The sequence below is a fragment of the Mesoplodon bidens genome, assembly GCF_964165515.1.
Source record: "Mesoplodon bidens genome assembly, chromosome: 20".
Classification (NCBI taxonomy): domain Eukaryota; kingdom Metazoa; phylum Chordata; class Mammalia; order Artiodactyla; family Ziphiidae; genus Mesoplodon; species Mesoplodon bidens.
In genome coordinates, this window is record NC_138181.1 from 19,667,089 (window position 1) to 19,693,788 (window position 26,700).

General features: G+C 45.6%; 1 protein-coding gene and 1 long non-coding RNA gene across 2 annotated transcripts in view; one reads left to right on the forward strand and one right to left on the reverse strand.

Annotated features, from left to right (window-relative positions):
- LOC308608292 overlaps positions 1–26,700 on the reverse strand; it is a 105,445-nt gene that overhangs the window by 40,996 nt on the left and 37,749 nt on the right. Inside the window, exon 2 of the long non-coding RNA XR_014014134.1 lies at positions 2,632–2,793. This is a non-coding gene — a long non-coding RNA (uncharacterized lncRNA). The remainder of the gene's footprint in view (positions 1–2,631; positions 2,794–26,700) is intronic.
- Positions 796–12,291, forward strand: PPP1R3B (protein phosphatase 1 regulatory subunit 3B). Its single transcript, XM_081221173.1, has 2 exons — positions 796–931; positions 6,538–12,291. Exon 2 carries the CDS (start codon positions 6,563–6,565, stop codon positions 7,415–7,417), a length of 855 nt encoding a protein of 284 aa, XP_081077299.1. The 5' UTR covers positions 796–931; positions 6,538–6,562; the 3' UTR covers positions 7,418–12,291.

The window sequence follows — 26,700 nt, forward strand, 5'->3', positions numbered from 1 at the left end:
CGCTGCCCCTGCCACCCCGGCGCGGATGCTGCCGCGGGCTGGCGCCTCCGCACCTCGGGGCTTATGAGCTGTACCAGGTACGTCCCTCCCAAGCCCGCAAGGCCGGCTGCCCGGCCGCGGAAACAGCGGCGAGGGCGCGTAGCGGGGACCCTCTTTGGTCGTGCCACCTACACTTTCTCCGTCCAACTTGCAATTACACTCCGGGAGTGGGACACTTTAGAAGGGTTCAAGGAGGCTGTTGCTTCCACGTGGGGAGGGCAATCCAGGGACCAGAGGTGGGATGGAGCCTGGCCTGACCCACGTGATGCACCGAGGTGGGGGTCCCGGCCGCGACGGGCGGCCCGGGGGTTGGGACTTCAGATACGCTTAATCCCTATTGTGCCGAGTTCGAACCTGACACAAGGCTTTTCCACCTGGGACCCGACACTTCTAGAGAGTGTCCCCGGAGTTGAGCGATGGGGTCTTAGCACAAGGGAAAGTCGCTTCGTCTCTCCCCTGGCCTCGATTTCCCGGTACAACGTAGGGAAACACACTTGGTGATCTCTCAGGCCGCCGAGGGCGATGGGACACAGGGCGCTGCGGCGGCCGGGGCCTCCCGGAGCAGAGCCACCTCCGGTTCCCGGTCCCCAGACGGGCTGTTACGGGCTGTCCCGGGCCAGCGGGGGCGAGGTGGCCGCGCGGGGACGCTCTCGTGGCGCCGCTCCGCCTCGGGTGGCCCTGCCGCCCCGCCCTGATGTGATAACTAGGGCTCCTCCTCCTCGTCGTCTTCCTCCCCCTGCCGGTCACAACTCCGGGAACCCAGCCCAAGGCCTGCCTCCCGGACACACCGAGGCTCACGTAGTCTGGTGGCGGCAGCCTCCCCTGCCACCTCCCTCCGGGCTTTCCGATGCAGCGAGCCAGCTGGAGAGGGGGCTTCCCCGCGGCCCAACAGGTGGGTTCCGGACAGGCGAAGGACCTCGGGGAGGGGTTGGGGGCAGGGTGCAGCCCGGGCCTGGCAGGACCGGGACACAGAGGGCAGGACGCTCTGGCCTGCCCCCGTGTCCTGTTCGTGCCACCCTTTTGAATCCAGAGAAAGGGGTGTGGAAGGGACTCAGTGCAAAAGAGGGGGTTGGGGGCCCAAAACACACTAGAAGATTTGGGCTGTCCTGGTATTGTTTCCCGCAGAGGAGGAGAAAGTTGAGAACAGACTTGAGGACTTGGAGAGTTGATAGAAGATGTTGGAGCCTGTGGTCTGCGTGGTCAGGCCTCCGTGGGAGACCCAGGGTCCAGGAGAAGAGAGTGTTAGGGCTTTGGGGGCTGGGGTGCAGAGAAGAGGAAATAGCTCACTTGGCAGGGTTATCCAGGAGCCAAGACTAACGTGAAGACAGCTGGAGGACTAACCACAAAAGTGAAGTTGAGGTATTTCGGGAAAAGTTAGTGAGAAGAGAACCATCGGGCAGTGTTAGCAACCAGGAATGTCAGAGCTGGAAGGATCTCAGAGGAGAAAGCTCAAGCCCAGAGAGGTTGAGTGACTTGCCCCAAGTGGCACAGCCATGTGCAGGTATTCCTAGGCCAGTGCGCTGTGTTTCACATTGAACATTTTTAGATGGCAGACACTGCCATTTTAACTTATCTCTTTCCTATAATATGCAGCCTCATCCACAGATATTTATCTCAAAGATGCTTTGGATGATGGTGACAGAATAGAGGAGTCCTAGTGGCTTCTAGGGCTGTGAATAAGGGCCCCATGGTCTGAGTACCAAGGGAAAGATGCCAACTTTACTCATACAGGGGCAGCCAAGCCTTTTGGGAGGGAATAAAGAAATGCCGAAGGGGTAAGTGGCCGCATCTTTTAAAAAATTATACCTGGTAATCTGGCTGCGAATGCTTAGCTAATGCTGTTTCAGTGTTCCTGGTGGGTTCTTGGTGCGTCTGATTTTTCTGTCTTTTCTTATCAGAGTACAAGAGAATGGAGGAGGCAATGTGTTGGCCTCAATACAAAAGAGAAAGATTTGCTTCCTATAAAAGGCACAGCCAGAGAGTCAGTAGCTCAGCCGCCTGAAACTGTGAAGGTCATGGGGTTATTTTCTGTACAAGTCGATAGTTTTTAGAGAAAAATCACCACAATATCTAACCCTGGCTGAGAGGGTCTGTTGTTTGTCACTAGAGGAACACGGAAAGCATTTATGCAAAACCATCCATGTTCTGTCTTTGCATGGCGTGTTAGGGTTTGCCCTCTTTTGACCAGAAACACTGAAATCTACCCTTGGTGCATGTCTAGTCTCTCACGGGGCAAAACTGATCTCCTAGGCATCTATTTGGAAGCAAAGGTTTTGAGAATCTGTACTGGTCTGAGTAACGGCTACTCACATTCTCGTGACCCTGTCCTGCAACGAACTTTTATCCAGGTCCCATTTCATGCTGTGCTGGTTCAGCTGTGTGTCCACATCTCATTCTGGTTCTTCTCCCAGACCAACCTTGGTGACTCACATTCCCTGGCTTGGGCATGGGAAAGGGCAGAGTGGCCTAAGAGTCTGTCATATGAGGGGCCCTGAGGTACAGCCTGATGCGTCCTGTGTTGGAACTGATAATTTTCATGCCATTTGAGGACAAAACACTTGTCCAGCTTTCAGGGACTTAGGAAACTATTACCTTGCATGTCTCCGTGGCTAGGAGTACGTCTGGGTGTTGGTCATCCCTGTCACGGTCCATGCGGGAATTTCTGAGCAGATGATCAGCAAGGCTTACACCAAACCAGCACTTCGGTGCACCAGTTCTTGGAGACCGATCTGGTTAACAAAAGCTGGAATCTACCTGTGAGGATAGGCAAGGGAGCCAAGAGTCAGACTGCACCCTCTACTGAAGCCACTGGGGTTAGTGACCTCCCCTCCAGTGCTGGTGACACCAAAAAAGTGAAGGGATTCTGGGTAGGGGTGCTTGTGCAGTGGGCCTGGAGCAGGAGCCTGGGAAGAATGCCTGGGCCGCCAGGTGGTTCACCTTCCTTTTGCCCTCCATGGAGAATGCTGCAAAACCAATTCGGCTCCAGGAAGTGCCAGTGGAATTGTTTAATTACCTCTGGCTCCGACTCCAGCTTCACCTCCTCACCTCCAGTTCTTAAAGCTTGGTGGTAAAAGGGATCTCAGGGGCACGTTTATACTGCTGGGTCCAAACACTGAAACTTTACCAAGGCCTTCAACTAAGCCTTTCTAACCTGCAGGATTAGACCTTGAGAGTGACTGCAGTCCACTGCAAGTGTGCAGATTCTTTGCCTGATCCCCTTGTCTTAGAATTGTTTCCACAATAGCTTGAGAGTTTCCCAGTCATTTTCTAATGAGCTGTTTTAAGGTGGTTGGGGAAAGCATGCCTGAGGATGGTTTGCAGGCCTGCGGGACACTCGTGGAGAGCTAGCAGTTGACCTTGTGCTGACTCAGGCAGAGAGGAAGCGGCTACGAAAGAGGAGGAACCGCTCCTTCCTCAGTTCACACCCAGGTTGTCAGGGGTGGGCAGAGTGGGAGGGGCTGGGATGCAAGGCTTTGCCTGCTGTTTGGTTATTTTTAATTAACATTTAATTTAAAAAGCAAAAACTACCTGTATTAAAAGTAGAACTGAACATGTGATTCCAGTGCATTCTAACAAAGTTTTGCAATGAACAGGGGAAAAGAAAAATTCAAGTACTTTGTAAGTATAGGGCTTTTGTTTTGTTTTTTTATGTTGAACCCACTGACTTTTTTTTTTAAAAGCCGTCTTGCCCAATTCAGTCAGAACTTTCCTTTCCAGAACAACTGAATGGGTATAAGAAAAGGTAATAGGGACTTCCTTGGTGGCGCAGTGGTTAAGAATCCACCTGCCAGTGCAGGGGGCACGGGTTTGAGCGCTGGTCTGGGAAGATCCCACATGCCGCGGAGCAACTGGGCCCGTGCACCACAACTACTGAGCCTGAGCTCTAGAGCCCACGAACCACAACTACTGAGCCCACGTGCCACAACTACTGAAGCACACGCACCTATAGCCCATGCTCTGCAACAAGAGAAGCCACCGAAATGAGAAGCCCGCGCACCACAGCGAAGAGTAGCCCCTGCTCGGGGCAACCAGAGAAAGCCCGCGCACAGCAACAAAGACCCAAACGCAGCCAAAAATAAAGAAAGAATAGATAAATTTAAAAAACAAAAGGAAAGATAATAGCCAATTTGCTCCTAAAATTTTTACTTGTTTAACTTTGTTAGAGGAGAAACTATAAGGCTATTTAAGGCTATTTAAAGGATAAGATGTTTAAAGGATATTTAAATATCCTTATTTAAAGGATAAGATATCCTTTAAAATGCATGTTTAGATAACTACATTATGGCTATAAATTAAGATAAGAACATTTAGAAAGGTTGGGCCTTTTCAGACTAATACAGGTATTTGTATTATTGTTTTGTCTCTGGATGTCTGTGTTTCCCCACTTGGTCATCACTAAGTGATTCTTGCATCCTGGGGAAGTGCTGGGTTTTTTGGTGTTTTTTTTTTTGAAACTGGGATCAAGCCCAATACGTCTTCATCCTTTCTCATTTTTAAAAATATATTTGATTAAACAAAATCAGAAGTTGAAAATGAGGTATTATTTATTGGACTGATGGTATTTGTTGGACCAGTGGTCCCCACTGTTGTCAGGTGATGAGCGGCACTTTGCCTGTCCTTCTCCTGAACCACTGCCATCACCCCACAGCACCTCCCGGGGGTGGGGGGATCAGGAGGCCTGAGAGCTGGTACCCCAACACACCACCACACACCGACACCTTTGCCGTAGTGAGGGGAGATGTGTTTGGCAACTAATCCAGATCTGTGTTCTGTGATTCTCAGGCTAGAGATTCTAATCCTGATTTCATCACTGACTTCTTCAGTTAGCCCATTGGAACTGTCAAATCAGAATATCAATTTGCCATGGTAATTAGAATAATAATGGCGTGGCTTTAGTGAGGCAATAGTGTTGGGTGGGTTTTTGGCAAATCTTAAGATATTTGAGGTGTTTTATTAGATTCATTTTGTTTTCTTGATTAGAGAAGGTCTGTTATTTTAGAAAATATAAGAAAGTACAAAGCAGGAAAATAGAAATTTCCTGAAATCCCATCAACCTGGAAAATTCTGACAGTTTTAATTGTATCACTAGTCTTTTTTCTGTGCATATACGTAATATTTTTCCCTACAAGTCTAGTCTCTATGTACAATTTATCTTCTCCATTTTCTACATTAATTATATATTATAAATTTTTGTGCCACTTAAATCTTTTTCCACATAATGGTTTGAATGATGATATAAAATTGTATCACATGGATATGGTGTACTTGATTTAATTGGATACCTGTTATTGGTCATTTAGTTTACTTTCTCACCCCTTTTCCCTCCATAATGTTGCACTGAAGATTTTAGTACAATTAACCTTCACGCATTTTTAATTATTTCCAAGATTAATACCTGTATGTGATATTAGAACCCAAAATGATGATTTAGCAAGGTTGTGCCCATTAAGACTAATACAGATATTTGTATTATCTTTTAAAATTCTTTCCTAACTCACTAGGTAAAAACAGGCATTGTTTTCTAATCTAAATTTCTTAAATTACTTGTAATGCTGGACATTTTACATATTTATGAGCCACTTTTAAATTTCTTTCATGAATTGTCTATTCATGCTCTTTGCCCATTTTTCTACATGGAATATTTGACTTTGTTATTGTTTTATAAAAACTCTTTATAAAAGTATTAACACTTTGCTGCCGTGCTTTTTGGAAAATGTTTTCCCAGTCTTTGGTTTTTTGGTTTTACTTATTTTTTTCACTTATAGAAAAACATTGTTTTTATGAAGTCAGATTTAATTTAACCTTTAGCGTGATTCTCTTTGCTTTTTATTCTTATAGAGGCTATTTTCACTGGAGAAAAACACAATTATTCACTGATATAAAAGATTTTAAAATACTAAATTGCTGGCACTTTTTAAAAGTAAGATATACTAGAATATAAAAATCTACTGTCCATTGAATGAAAGCAGGTGTGGGTCTGTCTTCACTCCCGATTCCCAGTCTCTGGCACCATGCCTGGCACATAGCAAACACCAATCAGTATTTGTGGGATGAATTAATTTCTTTTTATCGGAGGAAAGCAGTATTTACCAAACTGCGTTCAGCAAGGTGCTCCACCAAAAAAAAAAAAAAAAGACTTTCCTTGTTTGGGATAAGTTTAGGAAATTCTGCAAACAGCACGCTGTTTTCATTATTCCCCATGACCCATCAGTATACTGAAGGCCCCAACAAGCCCTGACAGGGAAACCCATGAACTAGTTTTAAAACCAGTGGTTCCATACTTCTTTCTTTGTTTTAACCTTGGGCCTCTTACCCCGCCCCCCACTTTACACTCTTCATCTCCCCTGAAACCAAGGTCACACTGGACCACACTTGAGGTAATATTGAGCTGTAGCCACGTGGGCAAAGATGAAGGCAAACATAGTTCGCTGGTCCCTGTCGGAGGGTTGAGTCTGAACATCTGTCTGACCTCCTTGCTGTTTCTTTCCCCTTGGCCAGGGTTCTAGCCTGCTCTAGCCCCGTGATGGCTGTGGACATTGAGTGCAGGTACAGCTGCATGGCCCCCTCCTTGCGCAGAGAGCGGTTTGCCTTCCAGATCTCCCCGAAGCCAAGCAAACCCCTGAGGCCTTGTATTCAGCTGAGCGGCAAGAATGAAGCCAGCGGGACGGTGGCCCCGACCGTCCAGGAGAAGAAGGTGAAGAAGCGGGTGTCCTTTGCAGACAACCAAGGGCTGGCCCTGACAATGGTCAAAGTGTTCTCCGAGTTTGATGACCCGTTAGATATTCCACTGAACATCACCGAGCTCCTGGACAGCATTGTGAGTCTGACAACAGCGGAGAGCGAGAGCTTTGTGCTGGATTTCTCGCAGCCCTCTGCCGACTACCTGGACTTCAGAAATCGGCTTCGGACCGACCACGTCTGCCTGGAGAACTGCGTCTTGAAGGACAGAGCCATCGCGGGCACGGTGAAGGTGCAAAACCTCGCATTTGAGAAGATGGTGAAAGTCAGAATGACATTCGACACCTGGAAAAGCTTCACAGACTTTCCCTGTTGGTACGTGAAGGACACGTACGCAGGTTCAGACAAGGACACGTTCTCCTTTGAAATCAGCTTGCCTGAAAAAATTCAGTCTTACGAGAGGATGGAGTTTGCCGTGTGCTATGAGTGCAACGGACAGACGTACTGGGACAGCAATAAAGGCAAAAACTATAGGATCATCCGGGCAGAGTTGAAATCCACCCAGGGAACAGCCCAGCCACCAAATGGACCAGATTTTGGAATAGCTTTTGACCCGTTTGGAAGCCCTCGGTGTTCCTATGGTCTGTTTCCGGAGTGGCCTAGTTATTTAGGATACGAGAAGCTTGGGCCCTACTATTAGTGATGGCCTGGGATGGAGCCGGGCTGAGTGGGTGCACACGAGCCGAGCTGCATCACCCCAGGACGGAGATGGAAGCCCAGAGAAAAGCTGAACTGCCAGCAGGCACAGTTTTCGAAAAGAAAGGATCCTAGTCACTTTTTTTCTTCAAGCAGCCAAGCCAGCCAGGCTTAGATCACAGAACTGGGTTCACACTCAGAGGAAATGGGTGTGCGGTCTGTTTGGCCCCCGCGTGGTGGCGACGAGGGTCTGAGCAGGATGGTGCTGGCAATAGTCTGGACGGGACCCAGGCCTGCAGGAAGCGCTGGCCAGGCTGGAGGATGGTGGCTCAGTGACGAGGAGCCCCTCTCCCCTCGGGTGTGGGAAGTCAGTCCCCCAGAAAGCCCCCAGCCCCCTCTTCTTGTGGTCTTCCCCGCCCACCCGGGGCCTCGCCGCCTGTTGCAGCTGCCCCGCCGTGTCTACGTGGGCTTCACACTTCATCTCTGTGTGTTTGATTTTCTTCCACAGTTCATCTGCAGTTCAGGAAAAGATAATAAAGGCAGATCAGCTCATGACGGAGACAGGCATTTCCTTTTCCTGACCCCGCTTAGATATCCCAGCAGAGGACGGCACACCAGCCATGAAAAGTCAACTGGCTCCTGTGCAGTGTCACCACCCATGGCAGGCTGATGCCAGGCAGGTCAGGAGTGGGACACTTTTAGCTCCACCTCTTGGCGCTGGGGGGAGCTTTCTAAGCACTCGCTCTTACCCTGAGTCACCCGCGGGCTCAATTACAAGACTTGCTGTAACTTGCCAAGCTGGTTTGCCCGTGTCTCTTTCTTCACAAAAGGATTTTAGGATCGCTTTTCCTGGAGAGTCATCTTTTACGCTGTGCTCAGGACGTTTGGATTTGCAGATTAAGTGTATCCTCGGCACCTTCAGGAAGTGCTTGGTTGTATCTTGACTGTGATTTACAACATCCACGTTGTAAACAGCACCTTACAAGCCCCCACGGACTTGGATTTGGTTGTTCTTACCTATGGTGTGTGGGTATGTAAAGGGATAGGGGAGAAGAACCTCACCGAGTTCTCAGATGTCGTTTTCGCTGTTTGCCAACTCTGAAATATCAGAGATTATTTGTTCTTAACCACGTTGGACTAAAGCATTAAAAGTCTGTTGGTTCATACTGTTGTGAGACTCCTGGGACTTTCCTTGTCAGATGGACCCCCAAACCCTGTGATTTTTCTTGGGCAAAATTGGTTGGTCCTTGGGGGTGTTTAAAAATATTTTTACATGTGTATTTGTAGAAGGTTGGGGTCTTTTTCTGTTCTGTTTTTGTTTTTGGAGCTTAGCTAAATGACTGCCTCATTTTTCTTTTGCCTGACCTTACTAAAGTGAGGTCTTCCTCAGGGAGGAAGGAAGAGGAATGCCCCATCGCCTGGATTTGGGGGCACAGCTCCTAGACTCTGCAAGCAAAGAGTCTTCTTTCGCTTGCATTATCCAGATCAGTTGGAAGAGACCTCCCAGCTTCTGTGGCTTTGTAAATTAGCATCAAGCAGGTCTGGAGTGTCTTGGCTCCTAGAGTTTTGTGGTTGGGTTTTTTCTTTTTTGAACTTTAAAAAGTTTTAACTTTTTAAAGGCTCTTAAGTGGTGTTCCACGGAGTTCTTGTTCCTAAAACTGGCTGTGACTAGTCTGCAATCTACTGCTTTATTTTTTATGTCTCTCCTAGGTGGGCAGCACTGGGGGTTACGTGATAATTTTTGGGACAATCACATTTTTTATGCTGATACTGGGCAGAACTGGGTTTTATCTAAGCATGTCTTACATCAGGTACACAGACAGTACTCCCTGTGTTACAAATCTGGTGATCAGAACTATCATATAATAGTGTAAATCGACACCATGGGAAGCAAAACCGATCTTATATAGGTCATGAATTTATTTTGCTTTACGAAGTCCCACCCTCCTCCTCCAGTTTATGAAGGGTACAAGGGGTACTGTCCTTTCCCTATTAACAGACCAAAGGTATCAAGATCGTTCTCTGTTCGTAAGAAAAATGCCTCAAGTGACTTCTGTATGGTTTTCAGTAATAAGGATCTTAAGGCATTCCCGTGTCAGAATTTGAAATATGGTAATTCAGTGATAAGTATGTCTTTTAAAACACCACAAACGCTCCCCCACCCCTCTTTCCTCCCAGCTGACCCCTGCTTTCCTGCCAGGGGCACTGCTTGCAAGCCCCCTGCTGGTGCACCTGGGTTGCTTACCCCACTGGGCAAGTCCTCACCCGCTGGCAAAGACCCTTCTCTGACTAAAGCAAGTGCCCGCCCGAGTTCCCTGTCAGCACCGTCATGCAGTGAGGTTACAGCGTCTGAAAAATAGTCTCCTCTTTACCGATCAGTCTGTCTCCTTTTGGGGCGGTTCTGTCCCAGGAAATCAACAGATGGCCTCAGGACCTGCTCCTCCTATGGGCCTTCTCCTTGTTCGTAGCTCACCGGCAGTAGACAGGTGACACACTGCAGAAAGTGACCGGTTTCTTTTCTTTTTCCTCACTTGCAAGGTCATAATGTCACCATTTTAATTAAGAAAAACAGCTTTTTTTTTCTTCCAGTGGAAATAGCTTGAAACTCAACTGATAATTCTTACAACTGGTACTAAACAAAGGTGGGGAAAAAAACCCAATCAGAACTGGTAACAGCAGGTCAACAGCAGACAAAGAGCAGGGAGAAAGGGAATTTTCCATGCAAAGGAGATTGTGCACGTGCATAATTCAAGGCCACAATCATTTTCTACCCCCAAGTTTGTGTGTTGTATGCTTGCTTTCAACTGAATTACTATAATATTGTTTGTATCCATGATTCATTTACCTAGCCAAAAATAGGCTCACCAGTGAGTTTTGCAGCTGTCCTTTTTTTTTTTTTAACATCTTTATTGGAGTATAATTGCTTTACAATGATGTGTTAAGTTTCTGCTGTATAACAAAGTGAATCAGCTGTACATATACATATATCCCCATATCTCCTCCCTCTTGTGTCTCCCTCCCACCCTCCCTATCCCACCCCTCTAGGTGGTCACAAAGCACTGAGCTGATCTCCCTGTGCTATGCAGCTGCTTCCCACTAGCTATCTATTTTACGTTTGGTAGTGTATATATATGTCCATGCCACTCTCTCACTTCGTCCCAGCTTACCCTTCCCCTTGGAAAGTGACAGGTTTCTTAGTTGGAGATATGAATGCAGCCTGACCTGTAGGTTTGACCCTCAGACAGCTCTTGGTTATGATGACACGTGGCCCCCTTCCCAACTTGCCCCCAAAGGACCAGCCTTCTGCCGCTGGTGCAGCTGTCCGTGGATGGGGAGGCAGCTCCATTTCTGTTTCATATTTATTCCCCCATATGTCCTGGGGAGCATTTGCAAATTAGGTGCAATAAATAAGCTAGACTATCTAAAGACAGATTTTAAACAATAGGTTTTCAGTGTCTCTTGGAAGATGTGAAGCATTTGGGCGAGTTGGTTTGCTAATTTTTAAGTATTCTTGTGATAGGAGAGCTGGTGAGAAACAATGGAGTTACGCAGTTCTCCAGAAATTAAAACAATTTCAGAGTCAAGGTAGAGTTTATTTCTCTCTGAGATTTAATTTTAATGGTGGCAAAACATTACTCTCTCTATGTTTCTTAAAGATGTAAATCTTGAACTACTAAAAGAATGTTTTGTGGTTTTGATCTTTGCATATAATTTGCTTTTTTTTACAACAAGCGTTACTTGTAGTCACTGGGACATTAAATGGCTTGTATATATATGTTTATAAACCAAAAAAGTGTTTGCTCACTTTTCAGAAGTGCCGTTGTCTAGGTCTTCCCTCTCAGTGGACAGTGAGTGAAAACCTCGGTGTCTTTCCTGTTTTCCACGTGTTAGATCCCTCGAATGGACGTGGTGTGCTGGAGAAAGCACATGGCTGTCTGCTCTGGGAGATCCTGACGGCCTGTCTCTCCCCAGATGATCACTGACATTGGGGCTAAGATGTTACACACACAGTGGGATCTCCCAGGGTCATCGAAGACGATTTGCCAGCGTATCTTCGCTTCCTGAAGTGGGACACCTCTGGACGGGGAAGGACAGCTGTGCTGACGGGCAGCTTTTCCTTGTTATGGTTGTAAAGCGTTGCAGCCCAGGTTGTAAGGTTGTGAATGTTTTTACAGTCTTGTTTATCAGTTCCTCGAGTCGGCTGGACCCGTGAAGACTCCAAGAATGCAGCTGTGATGGTGGTGGTCCACTCTTCCTTCTATGTATGTGAATGTAGAAACGGAGACTCATCTTCATTTTCATGCCTAAAAGTGCCTTGTTGAGAAAGTTCCACAGGCTTTAAGAAAAATACATATTTTTGTACACAAAGTTAAAGGGGAAATGCACTTTAAAATCACAAGAATGGATGCCTTTTGTGTGGTATAAGAGAGTGGTTTGTTTGAATCTCAAATGCAAAAATGTAATAAAGGTTGAAAACAAAACTGAAAGTGTCCTATTTTAAAACTGACTCTCTTCATAGAGTCAGAGGCTGGGGAGGAACATTTTCAGTCTGTGTATTTCCACATCTAGAATGCTGGTTTCCAAAAGGGACAGGACACAATCAATGGCTAAGTAGAAAAGCTGTAAGGTTCAGAGGAAGGGGGGTAATTGCTTTTTAAGTTGTACAGCAGCCAAGGCTGGGTACACCTAAGAGAGTGATTGCCAGGGAAGTGGTACAGGGGCCCGTGTTGTTCTGAATCATTCTTAATGATCCAAGGGCAGGTCTCTTCCCCCCCTGTCACTTGCTCTTGAAGCATATTTTTGACTTAGTGTATACGCAGCAGTGGGAAAACTGTAAGCAGCTATCATAGCTTCGCACTGCTTGATCAGACAAACTCTGCAAGCGGCAAAACCACGCAGCTCCTGGTGGGGCCCTGTCTCCATTGGGTACAGGACATTCACCCTAAGTAAGATTTCAGAGATGTTTTATTTCCAAGTTCAGAAGATGGGATGCAGGGGAGGTAAACTGCTGCCAGATGTTTCCTGCCAATCAGTCTCGGCCATGCCGGGAAAGGCAGCGGTGGTTCTGCCGTGGAACGTCAGAGCATTTAAAATCTTAGCACCCGGTCAGTAAGCGCCCAAAGTGAGCTACGTGCATGACCGCCTTTCTCAAGCCTGGCAAACACTGCCCACGTTTTTGCCTCCACAGAAATGGGAAGGGGGCGAAAAATAACACTGGTTTTATGAATGTCTACTTGCGATTCAATGTGGTTTTCATAATCATTACATAATTCTAACTCGTGAGACAGACATCCCAGAGATGTCTGGAGTAAAAAGGAAACAAAACAAAAAAACCGCCAAACCACTTTTCTAGAGCAATGTCCCCAGAATAGCAAATATCCAAATAATTCAGTGGAACATTTATTGCTTGTGTGCAAGGCTGTTTCTAGGTGCTGTTTCTACCCAACCCTGTAAGAGACAGTCATGTTTTAGGTGAGTCCTCTGGGAGCCGGGTAAAGTGGTGGGTGGTGCTACCAGTGGTATCAGCAGTCAGAAAGCCTGGGTTCTGGCCTTGACCCTGCCACCCCCTGTCAACTGCTCTGACGGGGCTCTGAGTGTTTTCAGCAGAAATAAGGTAACCAGGGGCTCTGGCGGTGCCCTGAGTACTTCTCAGAGTTGGCCAACGTATTTGTTTTTAAAACGGTTCTAAATATAAACTTTTAAGAAGTGCCACATACACTATTTACATTCTTTGTATCACAGGAACGAAGAGCATTCCAGACAACAGCTTGGACTTCACAAAACCATCAGTGTTCGCACTGTAAGCGCTGTCAGGGAGCTCTTTTTATGGGTGCAGAGTTGAAGGCCCTCGGTGTTTTCCCGAAAGTCACAGGGCCAGTCGGTGACAAAGCTGAGAGGACTGCGCACACGGGTCTCTTTTTCTTTTTCCAAGAACTGTCACCCCAAAGTGGAGCCTCTCTCACAGAACTGAGACTAAAACGGTGATTCTGAAAAGAAGTTCCTCAGGCTAGAAAGATGCGATCCCCAGGGGAGGGGTGAACACACGCATCTTTATACACAAAAGGCGCATGGCAAGGACCACTGACCACACGAAAGCATAAAGGTCAACATTAAATGATTTGGGCATCCTAGGGCCCAGCTGGACAGCAGGATGTGATTGATGGAAGGAAACCACCAAAGGGCCCCATAGCTCCCCATGTGTTCGAGGAGACGGGCTAGATTCGGGGCCAGCACTGCCTTTCACCTGTAGCACGGGACGCCCCAACGCTTGTTCCTCCCCCTTTGCCATCACCCACCCTTGGAGAGGAGACGGAATCTCAACAGAGGTCTTTGTCCACGTGAGATTCTCTGGTAGCTGACACTCATTCCACAGACACTGATGCGCTTCCCCGGCACCAGGCCCTCTGCCGGACTTGAGTTTGGCCAAAGTAGGATGGGGATACACAATACTCTTTTCTTTGGAGCCAAAGACAGTGATGATCCAGGCCCCTGGCCCTCTACGCCAAACGCAAGATCAGGTGGCTAGATCAGGGCTTGGCAACCTTTTTCTGTAAAGGGCCAGATAGTAAATATTTTAGGCTTTGAAGATCATATTTGATCTGTGTCACATATTCTTCTTTTTAAAAAAATTTTTTTAATGTAAAAACCGTTCTCTGCTGTGGGTCATACACAAACAGGCCAAGGGCTGGACTTGACCCGCTGGCCGTAGTTTGCTGACCCCGATTGAAGAGTCACGTAGAAAGAGTGAGACATCAGAGGTGACTTGTAGACCCTCAGCTGAGGCCTAGAGTCAACTTTTTAGTTTGTTTGTTTAAAGACCATATAATTTATCGTCCAAACTGGGATGCTTTTGAGAATGAATAGGGGCGCTCTGAATGACCCTGGAGCACTCATGTAAACCAACAGCTGGGCCAACCCTACTGGGCCAGGCCTGGCGGGCTTACCTATCCTGGGCCTTTGGGATCTTCTCAGACCCTCAGGGAGCTCAGAAAGCCCTGGCCAGTCATGGGCCAGAATCAGTTCTGGCTGGGTAGTGCTTTTGGGTGGATGGGTTATAACAGAGTGGTGATTTTGTCTATGGTTTAGATGTGTTTTTGTTGGTTAGGTTTTCTTTCCTAATTGTAGTGCTGATGGCCAAAAGCCCTCTGGAAACTCCAGCCAATTCACTCTTAAGAGCAGAGAATTTGAAAGGAAAGGGGTTATTAATGGTTTGGGCTTATGTCCTACCACCCCTCCACCCCAACCCTTGTGCCCCAAAATAGGGCATCACCAAGCTCCCGGAGAAAGCTGTTCATTGTGGACTGTGACACAGGCTGAATCTCGCAGTGTTCCAAGCCCCAGTCCCCAGAAAGTACCACTTAAGTGCTCCCAGGAATTCTGCAAACTACAGGGTCTCAGCTCATCTCTCTCCAGCCCAGCAAGTTCAAGAGGCCTTAAGCACCACAGGAGACCAAAGAAGTAGAAATTCATCTCCAAAACGCTCCAGGCCTCGGCCCTGAAGATCCCCTCGTCCTCCCCGATGGCCATCTTTGTGATGTGGACACACATGCTCTTCGTTTTAACTTTTGTCACCTCCTACGGCTGGCATTTACCATCACCCAGTGCTGGAGGAGGGGCGGCAGTGTGGAGAGGACCCCAATGTTAGTGCTGCAGGGACTTGAAAAAGTTTTACGAAGCCCCGATACATCCAAGGGGAGCTCTCCACCACCAGATGTGGGTTAAGCTTCCCCGGGTTCATCCCTCTTCAGAGAACATGGATACACCACACATCACAAACTGCACTGAAGACAGAAAATGACTCCCCACCTGCTGGGCTCACTCCCAGGGCCACCTAGTTAGTTGCCCTCTGGTGGACATATTGGTCCCATTTGAATGTGGAATTAGCCAAGTGACATTTTGCTGATCTTCTTATCACACCATTTTATTAAAGTTTATTTTAATATTAATTATTCACCATTAATCAATTACCTATTGAAACAAACACTGAAATATCCCCCAAATATTTTCATAAATTCTTTTTTGCACACTGCTTTGCACATTCTGCATGCAATAAGCATTTGTTAGTTTGAATTCTCCAGTCCCCAGCTGCTTTTCTCATCAACTGATCGATGACCTCACAGCTTGGGTCCTTCATGACTTACGTTACTTGTGTGTTACTTCTTCTTCTTCTTCTACTACTACTACTACTACTACTACTACTACTACTACTACACACACACACACACACACACACATACACAACACACAGACTGAAAAGAAAAAAAGTATTTTCTCTGCCAACTCCCCTCTCACACTGGTTCATTTTTCTGCTTTGAAATGGGGAGCTTCTGCCTCAGAGCTTCTGCAGGTGGTGTGTTCTATCCCAGCCAGGGCAGAGGCAACACGAAATGCACAGCACTGTTGGCAGTGACTGCAGCAGGAGAGAAAGAGTGATGCCAGACGCCACTGGGGCTTTCACCCCTACACAGCACCCTCACCCTTATCTGCTCAGCCTCTCCACAATCTCCCCAGAAGGGGGATTTGGAGACACTGGGTTCCAACTGCAACCTCAGCCCTGCAAAACGGCGAACGACGGGGTTTTACGAAGCACTGGAATCTGTTCTTAAACCAAATCTTACAAGAACGCAGTTTGCAAAATAGACAAGAGAGAGAGCTGCCTAAGGTGGATACTGCTGGGAGCAGGGAACCACAGCCATCTCCCCCCACCCCAGACCCCTGAGACACGTCCTAAGAGCCCTGGGCTCCAGAAATAGAGGCGAGAACCTTGCCTTAGAGCACAGTTACACTGCCCCTATGCTAGTGAACGTAGGTCAAGGATATCCCGTAAAATAAAACAAAAGCAAGCTAACAAACAAGCAAACACCCTCTGTGGGAGGAAAACACAACGATTTAACCCCATATTATGCAAAAGGACTTTAGTTATGTTTTGTTTATGTTATCGAGGTTAATTATCACCTTTCACAAAAAATCATCAGCTTATTCACACACAACCACACCTGAGTTGCTTATTACGGTACGTGCGTGTCTTACATTTACATACAAAAATTAAACTGCTTGACAAGGCAACTTCTACTGCATACTAACAGTGATACATAAAACAACATTACTGAGTGCTTCTATGGGTAAGCTTACGATTGGGGCCAGGTACTCTGGGGAATATAGAAGGAAAAAGACAAATCCCTGTCACCAAGCTATTTATAATCCCTCCAAGGGTTATTTTAGTCTTTTCTTTTCCCAAATTCTACATTTTTAACTCCATTTATTGTATCAAACTGAGCCCAGATAGAGAAGCCAATGTTTCTTTATTTTAAATTAAACTTTGTTATTTTGAGATAATTGTAGATTCACATGAAATTTTTAAAAATAATAGAGAGACCCCACGTACTTCTTACTGAGTTTCCCCCAGTGGGAACATCTGGCAAAACTGTAATACAATGTCCCACTCAGGATGCTGACATTGGTGCAGTCAAAACAGACCCTTTCCACCACCACAAGGATCTCTCATGTCCTTTTATAGGCAATGCCTCCTTTTCCCTCTCCGTTCTCCCACCGCACCCAGGTCCTCGGCCCTGGCAACCACTCTTAGGTTCTCCCTCTCTATAATTGTCATTTCGAGAATGTTGTATAAATGGAATCATATAGTATGTAATCTTTGGGGACTGTCTTTTTCCACTCAGCATACTTCCCTGGAGATTCAGCCAACTTGTCCCACGGATCAAATGTGTGCCTTTTTATTACTGAGTATTATCCCATGGTATAGATGTCCCACAGTTTGGTTAACCATTAATACACTGAAGAGCACTTCCGTTGTTTCTAATTTGGGGCTATTAGGAATAAAGCAGTCATGAATATTCATATACAGGTTTTTCTGCAAACATAAATTTTCATTGATCTGGGGTAAATGCCCAGTGAAACTACAGGGTCAGATGGTAGTCCTGTGTTTAGTTTTATGAGAAACTGCCAAGGTGTCTCCCAGAGTGGCTGCCCCATTTTACAATGCCACTGGTGATGTATCCAGTTTCTCCACAACCTATCAGATTTTGGTGGTGTTACTATTTATCAGATGTGTAGTTTGAAAATATCTTCTCTTAATCTATAGGTTGCCTTTTCACTCTCTTCACATGGACTCTCCCAGAGCAAAATTTTTTACTTTTTATCAGTTTATCGGTTTTCCCCTTTATGGAATCATGCTTTGGGTGTCAAGTCTAAGAATTCTCTGACTAGCCCTAGATCCCAAAGATTTTCCCCTATGTTTTCCTTTAAAATTTCTATAGTTTCACATTTTAAATTTAAATATATGATTCATTTTGAGTTAACTTATATAAGATGAGAGGCTTAGCTCAAAGTTCATTCTTTTTGCCTATAGATATCCACTTGTTTCAGCACCAGTGGCTGAAAAGGCTTTCTTCCCTCCATTGAATTAATTTGCATCTTCACTGAAAAGCAGTTGGGCATATTTGTGTGGTTTATTTCTGGGTTCTTTATTCTGTTCCACTGATGGATTTGTCTATCCCTCCGCCAGTACCACACAGCCTTGATCACTCTAGCTGTATGGTCAGACCTAATACCAGATAGTGAGTCTTCCTACGTTATTCTTCTTTTTCACAATTGTTTTAGCTATTCTAGGGATTGGTTTTCCATATAAATTTAAAAATAATCTCCAGCAGCAGCTGTAAGTGGCTTTCTATAGTTCTTCCTGTAATTGCAAGCAAATATACACACACACACTGAGAAAAAGAGGTTTAGGTTTGAGTTTTCGGAGAATGGCCTTTCTGGTGTTATCATAAACTATCCTTTCACTCTCAGTTTTCCTTGTCACTTTGCTACCTTTGTGCTATCGTTCAGGATGTGGCCATGAATCGCAGTATTTCACAAGGCCCGAGTAAGACAACTGTAGAACCAAAGGCTGTAAAGAGATCATGAAATCCAACCTCCAGTTTTACAGATGCAGACCATGAGGCCCAGGGAGGTTAGGAGACCTGATGAAAGCTGAACAAGAGAGTTCCCAGCAGAAGCCAGCCTACAACCAGGGCTCTGACTGCAGTCCCAAGCCTGCATGTCCCGGCACTCGGCCGGCTCTGAACTTGAAGAAGCACAATTCAGCAGCAGAGCCATTTTCTTACCTAGATCAAGATCATTATTGCATCAACTTCTGCCAGCCTTTGAATCAGGGGCAGGGAGGGAGGCAGGGAGGAAGGGAGGAGGAGAAGATGACATTTAAAAGGGCTGACTTCTGCTTTTGCCTCCCTAATCAGTTCAGAAGTTTACAGATTTGAATAATTTCTAACATGTGAACAATGGAGGTGACTAAACCACTACAGAAAAATAGGTGTGAGTCTTTGCCCAGTATTACGGTTAATGGTCTGGCTGGGTGGACAGTGGGGACAATCAAACCTTGAGTCATCAGCTACTAATCAGCCACTAACTGCAAGTCTCTGTGGGAGATTTCATAAGTAACCATCCTGCACCTTGCCCTCAAGGAGCTTGCAATCAACTTGGAAGGGCTGGCAATTACTTATTGCCCAAGTGACAGGAAATGTGAACTCATAATTAGGTAACAGTCATTACCAGCTATGGGAACACATTCATTTTTCTGGTGCTTATTTCAGCAGAGGTCAAGGCCACCTTGAAGGCGAAAAGTATAACCTCTTGGTGAGCACCACTGAAAAATCAATAGTTTTTTTTCTTCTTTCATTAGGCATGATGCATGTCTAGACCAGCTGGCAAGCATTCTATGCTGACCGCCCTATCCCTGCTATTACAGCCAAGGCCAAAATACAGCACAGAAGGCACAAGCATCTACCTCTTCCCTACCTCCTGCTCATAAGTACAGTCCTGAAGTAGACTTAGAGGCGCTTAAGACCCTTTTATGTCAATAGTCATACCATAAAGGTAGATGGGCTGTCTTATAGCTTAAATCCTGAAGTGTACTAGAGAACAAAAAAGTAACCATTGCAGATAATTTCCATTTAGCCTTTGCTTACTTTTTCTTCTAAAGAAGCAAAAATTTCTTAATTAGAAAATTTCTAATTAAGAAACAAAATTTCTAATTAAGAAACAAAAAAAAAACTTCCCTGGTGGTCCAGTGATTCAGACTCCATGCTCCCAATGCAGGGGGCACGGGTTCGATCCCTGGTCAGGGAACTAGATTCTGCGTGCCATAACTAAGAGCCCACAGGCCGCAATTAAAGATCCCACATGCCGCAACTAAAGATCCCGCATGTGGCAATGAAGATCTGGTGTGCTGCAACTAAAACCCAGTGCAGCCAAATAAATAAATAAATTTTTTTAATTAAAAAAAAAAAAGAAACAGAAACAAAAATTTTCTTTTCTTCCCTTCCTTCCTCATTCAGTCCAACAGTCATTGGGCAGGCACAAGCAGGAGGTTAACAGGGCCTGGGCAAGGATGGTATTAAAGCAAGGTGACAGGGGCGGCTTGCAACAGCTAGGAATGATGACCTTTACAAGGATAGTATCAGAGCAGCGTGGAAAGGCAGCCTCATGTAGTTAGGGAGAATGGCTACATACAGTGGATTGAGCAAGTAAGCATATTAAGGATAATGGGACCCAGAGAAACAGACAGAAGTAAAGAAGTAAAGGATGCATACATACATATGTGTGTATGCCTGAGTGTATGTATAAAAATACATATATTTCCTAGCTCTGTCCACTGGGAGGGCCTGGGAGAAGCAACACTCCAGTAGCATTGCGCACACTTAGCACCCAGATCTTGGCTTCTAAATATCATTCTGCATGAAAAGGAACCAAGGTTCCTTAGCAAACTGGCTGATCCAGAGCTGGGGCAGGGAAAGTGCAAGAGAAGCCAGGAACAGCTTGTGGTGAAGGCAGTGCTCAAGAGTGATGGGCACATGTCAAAATGACACAGAAGCCTGTTTTGCAGAGCTCCTACTGTCAAAATCTGGGTCAATTTGAGCATCAAAATAATTAATGAAAATAACAGATAATAACCCATTGAATACTAGATTATAATGAACAATAACTCATTTGTTTATAAACAGATACATTTACAAATGGGAGATGAGAATTCTTCCCTGCAATAGAATGCCAACTAGTAAATGTGTAAGAAGGATACAATTAGAAAATTACCACTTGGCAAACATCACGGTAATAAATCCAGGCAAGAAACATCAATGGGTGCTAAAACAAGTATGTGAAAGTGGAATGAGTAATGGGATATTTACATGATATGTATTAATTACAAAAGAAAAAAGTAACTTTCCAGTGGAGACATGGGACAGACACTCTCTTAATCAAGTGATCAGAGATACCACTGGGACACAAAGTTAACGGGACAAAGTGACATCACAGGCCATTTGACAGGGTACAATAACACAATGTCACTTTCATGACAATCCTGCTCTAAGTGTATAACCTGGGGCTAATCATGAAGAAGCACGGGATAAACCTAAGCCAAGGGTCATCCTAGGAAAGGTAATCTTCATAAAGGTCAAGGGCATGAAACTCAAGATCTAAACAGACTAGATCATGTGGTCGAGAACTGGTATGTTTGCTACCAAGCACATCATGAGTGAAATTTGGAAGGGTCTGTGTGAAAGACACACAGTTCTTTGCTCTATTTTGAAGTTTGAAATTGTTACAAAATTTATTTTTTTTAATTAAGACAGATTAATAGTTATAGGGAGTGAGAGGGATGGACTGGGAGTTTGGGATTAGCAGATGCAAACTATTACATTTAGAATGGATAAACTACAAGGTCCCACTGTACAGCACAGGGAACTATATCCAATCTCCTGGGATAAACCATAATGGAAAAGAATATTTTAAAAAATAATGTATATACATGTATAACTGAGTCACTCTGCTGTACATCAGAGAGTGGCACAACACTGTAAATCAACTATACTTCAAAAAAATCTATCAAGACAGATTAAGAGTTATAGATTAGAAAGATGACCTGGGACTTCCCTGGTGGCGCAGCGGTTAAGAATCTGCCTGCCAATGCAGAGGAGACGGGTTTGAGCTCTGGTCTGGGAAGATCCCACATGCCGTGGAGCAACTAAGCCCATGGCCACAACTACTGAGCCTGAGATCTAGGGCCCGTGAGCCACAACTACTGAGCCCACGCACCACAACTAGTGGAGCCCACGTGCCACAACTACTGAAGCCCGTGCACCTAGAGCCCCTGCTCTGCAACAAGAGAAGCCACCACAAGGATAAGGCTGTGCATGGCAACAAAGAGTAGCCCCCGCTCGATGCGACTAGAGAAAGCCCGCACGCAGCAATGAAGACCCAACGTAGCCAAAAAGAAATAAATAAATTTATATTAAAAAAAATGGTGACCTAAGTGACAGTAATGTGTATGTCAGCACATGTCAAAGTGCAGTCTGCAGATTTTACCTCCCACATCAGAAGGGGCTTGCGCCACACTGCACATCAACCACCTCACGAAGCACACTGTGGTTCAGCTGATGGGTTTTTCAAAGCCTGACTTCCTCACTGAAGGAAGTAGTACATTGATTTACATTCTGGACCAAGCCCCTCATGTCATCAGAGACTGTCATAGTGACAGTGAAACATGGATTAAAACTTCATAAAGCAGGCTGTTACCTTGGAGTTCTCTCCTGTGAGTCACAGTTAAAAATAGTCATAAGCATATAATTCTCAAGTGTCCAGTTCAGAACATACTCCTCAAAACATTCTGGATGAAAGTGATCAGCACCCACGGGACCCAGCACAAGCTTCAAGTACCAACAACTTCATGGACTTTCTCTGTTCAAGATGGTTTCCATCTTGGCATCTATATGGCCCTCAAAGGAAGGGAACACCTCTCCATACTCCCATAGTTCATCATTAGTTCTTCACCAAATGAACACTGGTTAGATTCTTGCAATGGAGAAGAAAAATTACTAATTAAGGAAACATGTCTAAGTGGAACAACGAAGGGAAAAAGTTTCATAAAACTTTAAGGAAAACCTCCCCTGTACCTAAAAGGGAGGTTTCTTACAAATATCATGCTTAGTGTTTGTGTCTAGCAAACTGGAAAACAAGCATCTGCATTCACTTTTAGAAGTTCTTGGTTGTCTATTTGTTAATAATTCTATTATTTGAACAAAATTTCTGTTGGCGTGTCTCTCTCACATGATTGGAGACAGTTCTTCCTGCTAGTTTTACATTTCGCCTTTTTGGTGGATTCTACTGGCTCAGTCCAAACTGGTGTGAGCCTTTTTTTTTTTTTTTTAACTTCCTGTGTTTATGCACCAAACCATACTGCTCCACTTCTGCTGCTGAGAATGTGTGTTGCCAGGGTAAATATGATCACCTGACTGGTACACTGCAGTTCAGAGTGGGAGGGGCTCCAGGATCCAGCAGCTCGGGGTTGGTGCACCATGCTGGGTCACATGGCCTTTGGGGCCATCCAAGTCCACCAACTGGAGGAACCATGGAAGAACCAGCAGGATCCTCAGTGCCAGCCCAGCACTGTCAGCGACTGTGGCACATTCAGGAAGAACACAAACACCACTGCCTTGACCCAGTGAATCAATGGTCCTTCCTGCTCCAGTTCCTCTGTAGCACTTGGAGGTGACATCAAACATGGGGCTGGGGCTTCCCTGGTGGCACAGTGGTTGGGAGTCTGCTACTGCAGGGGACATGGGTTCGAACCCTGGTCTGGGAGGATACCACATGCCGCGGAGCAACTGGGCCCGTGAGCCACGACTACTGAGCCTGCGCGTCTGGAGCCTGCGCTCCGCAACGAGAAAGGCCGCGATAGTGAGAGGCCCGCGCACCGCGATGAAGAGTGGCCCCCGCTCGCCGCAACTAGAGAAAGCCCTCGCACAGAAACGAAGACCCAGTACAGCAAAAATAAATAAATAAATAAATAAAACAAAAAAAAAACATGGGGCTGTCTGCCCCGGGCTGGTTATTCCCTCCTGGCTAGCATTGCTTGCCCTGGATCTCCAGAAACAATCTCATCAGCACTGTTAAGTCTGAAAATATAAGCAGCACGTATGTGAACAGAGCCCTGGAGCAGGTAGAGAGGGTTTTCAGGGATCATCAGAAACCCTGAAAACCAGATCACGTTGCTGCAAATGTGGTGGCTGCCGGAGCAGTGAGAGCCCTAGGGATGGAGCTCTATCTGAGGTACCATTTCATTTCCAAACTTAAAAAGCACTTTGCTTCTTGATGTAGGTTCTCCAGCATCTGGCTTCTGCCTACCTCCACAGCCACATTCCCCGCTACCCGCTGACTCACATCCCACTGATGCCAAGTTGTCTGGCGGTCCCCACATTCCCCACACTACCTCTTACCTCTAGGCTTTGCTCAAAAAATTCCTTCTGCCCTATTGAGTAAAAGCCAGTGTTTGGCTTGGAGTAGACACTTGGGCATGGTGTTGAATTGAGCTGATGAGACCCCACGCCCCCTTTCATTATGTGGACTATTCAAGCTGCTGCCGTTTACTTCTTGCCCATTCCTTAAGGCTTCTTCTTGGTCTATTTCCCATAAATAAAAGATCTGACACATCTCAGCAATAGGTTAAGCCCATCTCAGAGACATAAATGCTGATTAGAATTTTAACCTGGAGAAAATAACCCTTTGCATTACATTAACCAACAACACAATATAGCCTATACAAATATCTCAGGTAATGAAAGGAACTGCCTCATCCAAACTAAAAAATGCCCAGGGTGTGACAGTGGCTTTCCTGTGTTAACAAAGCACTAATCTTCACGGTTCTCAGTTGCTTTGGAGTCGTCTCTGTTGTTCTAACTCCCATGGATGAGGATACCAAGGCCCTGTCATACCCCAGCATTAAGGCAAGCTTATAATTTTTCACCCAAACTAGGATGCTTGTGAAGGTCAGAGGGTTGATTAATAATTAACAATCCTCCCAATACATATATAAGTAGGACGGTTCCTGGAAAATTGAGCTATATTGCCACACTACCCATCAGGCTTCATGTTTTCCCACACAAAGAGGCCCTCAACAAGTGTTTCCTGACTGGATGTACTTAGTTTTTTCTCCCCAGTTTCAATTTAAGGTCCTTAAGAGCAAGGGTGACGTCTAATGAACCTTCTAGATTACTCATAATGTTGGATTTACAATAGCTGCTCAGAAATACCTGTTGATTGACTTAGAGTGAGATGTTCTTCTCAAGCGAAAATTTCCTATGGGTAGCTGGAAATATAGGAATAGGACTCTGTTGAGAAGATAAAGCTAGAATATTTGGGTGGGTCTTTAGCATAGAGGAGATGTGTTAGCTAGAAATAAAAACTCTTCCATGATACTATATATACCAAGGAAAACTCAAGTCTGTGATGAGACCTGAAATAGTTCCCTAGGAGGATGAAATCCTCCTGTCTTCTGCTGACCTAGAACATGACAGAAGTCATGGGCTTGTACTAATCTTAGTACTTTATAAAGTGTGAGAAGGGGAAGGAGAGGAGCTTGGAGATTAATTTGTTTAGGGGGAAAAATGGTAATAAAATAAATAATTCTAAGTACACCAGCTTTGATAATGATAATTGAACACAATAATAGTAAAAAGACAGACTCAGACTGTTGAGATAGGAAGGAACCTTGGACCCCCTGTGCCTCCTATTGCCTCATTTTATGGATGAGAAAATTGAGGCCTAGAGAAGTTAAATGGCATACCTTTTGCCCTTCTGGGAAATTCCTGCTGTGAGAATTGGACAGCATTTAATTATTCACCGATGGTTGCTTTAGCAATCCTGGGAAAGCTTAAGTCTTCCTTCTCAGGCAAGAATATTTTCCCTCTTTAGATAAGGAAGTGGAAACTTTTCAAAAGTTTTGCCAAGATAAGGGCTTTCTCTTCTTGTTTGGCGACTCCAACCCCCAGCAGGCCTAGGTTAGCAACTGTGAATCAGAGCTGGGAAGCAGCAGACGTGTGAAGAGGGAAAAGACAAATAGAAGTCATCAGCAAAAGTGGCAACACCTGGCCCCTCGTGTGGGAAAGTCCGGTCCTTGCCAAGTCTAGCACACAGACTGTAAAATGTCAACATCTGATTTAGACATCCCCAGAATGACCTGGAGAGTGCGGGCTCCGAGCAAATTGAGGCCATAAATTGATGACAAACCAGAAAGTCCTATTTAAATATTGTTATCATTTTAAGCAGTGACCAGAAATGTCACCCTTGTAAGGTCACTTTCTCTAAGACTCTCCTAATATCTGAAGGGTCTTCACTGTCACAAAATCATGAGAGGCAACACCTGGGCACCTATCATTCATGCATGGACCACCGAAAGGTTGAATTCATTTTCCACAGTTACACAGTGAGTCAAAGGGAAAGTACAGTTTACACTCCTCCTATGAGAACCATTTCTGGAAAGATCAGGAAGTCGAAGGCCTCCACCAGCTCTGGCCCAAACTGTCATTTTCCAGTGGTAAAGAATCCGCCTTCCAATGCAGAGGACGCGGGTTCAATCCCTGGCCAGGGAACTAGGATCCCACATGCCGCGGGGCAACTAAGCCCGCACGCCACAACTACCGAGATCGCGTGCTCCAACCAGAGAGCCTGTGTGCCACAAACTACAGAGCCCATGCACTCTGGCCTGCGCGCCACAACCGGAGAGAGAAAACCCGCACGCCACAACTAGAGAGAAGCCGGTGAACCGTAATGAAAGATCCCGCATGCTTCAGTGAAGATCCTGTGTGCCGCAACTAAGACCCAACACAGCCAAAAATAAGTATAAACAAATAAATAAATAAAACAAATAAATCTTAAAAAAATAAAAAGCAATGTGGGGGTGAGGAAGGGGGGAGATGGACCTTATTGATTCCAGAAACTGACACAATGCTGGTGACAGGGAGTCATTTCAGTCAGGACTGTAATAATTCTTTAATGTACTTAATGAACACCTGTAGATTGATGAAGTCCTCAGAGAACAGGCCCCACATCCAGCCTACTGTGTTGTGAGTCTAGGGCTGCAAGTGGTGACTGAAGTGCAGGCATGGAAACCGAGCCCCATGAGGGAACTGGAAAAGTAAACAACCTTTTCTGCCCATCCTGAATAGGCTAAGGTAGATTTTTTTCTGTTAGGTGAAAAGGTCAACCACTCAACTCCAGAGCACAGGCTACCAAGATGGATGGCTACTGCACCCTTAAGTTTGCTTTATCTGTAAGAATTAGAGCTCGAAAACCAAAAAGTGACCCAGCCAGGATCCTGGCTCTCCCAAGCAATGACAGATAGGCCAATAGCACTAAGTGGAACATGACAGATGCGGGGGGTGGGGGGCGGTGGGAGGCAGGCTGTAGATGGAGTCAGAGATTGAAAAATACTATATT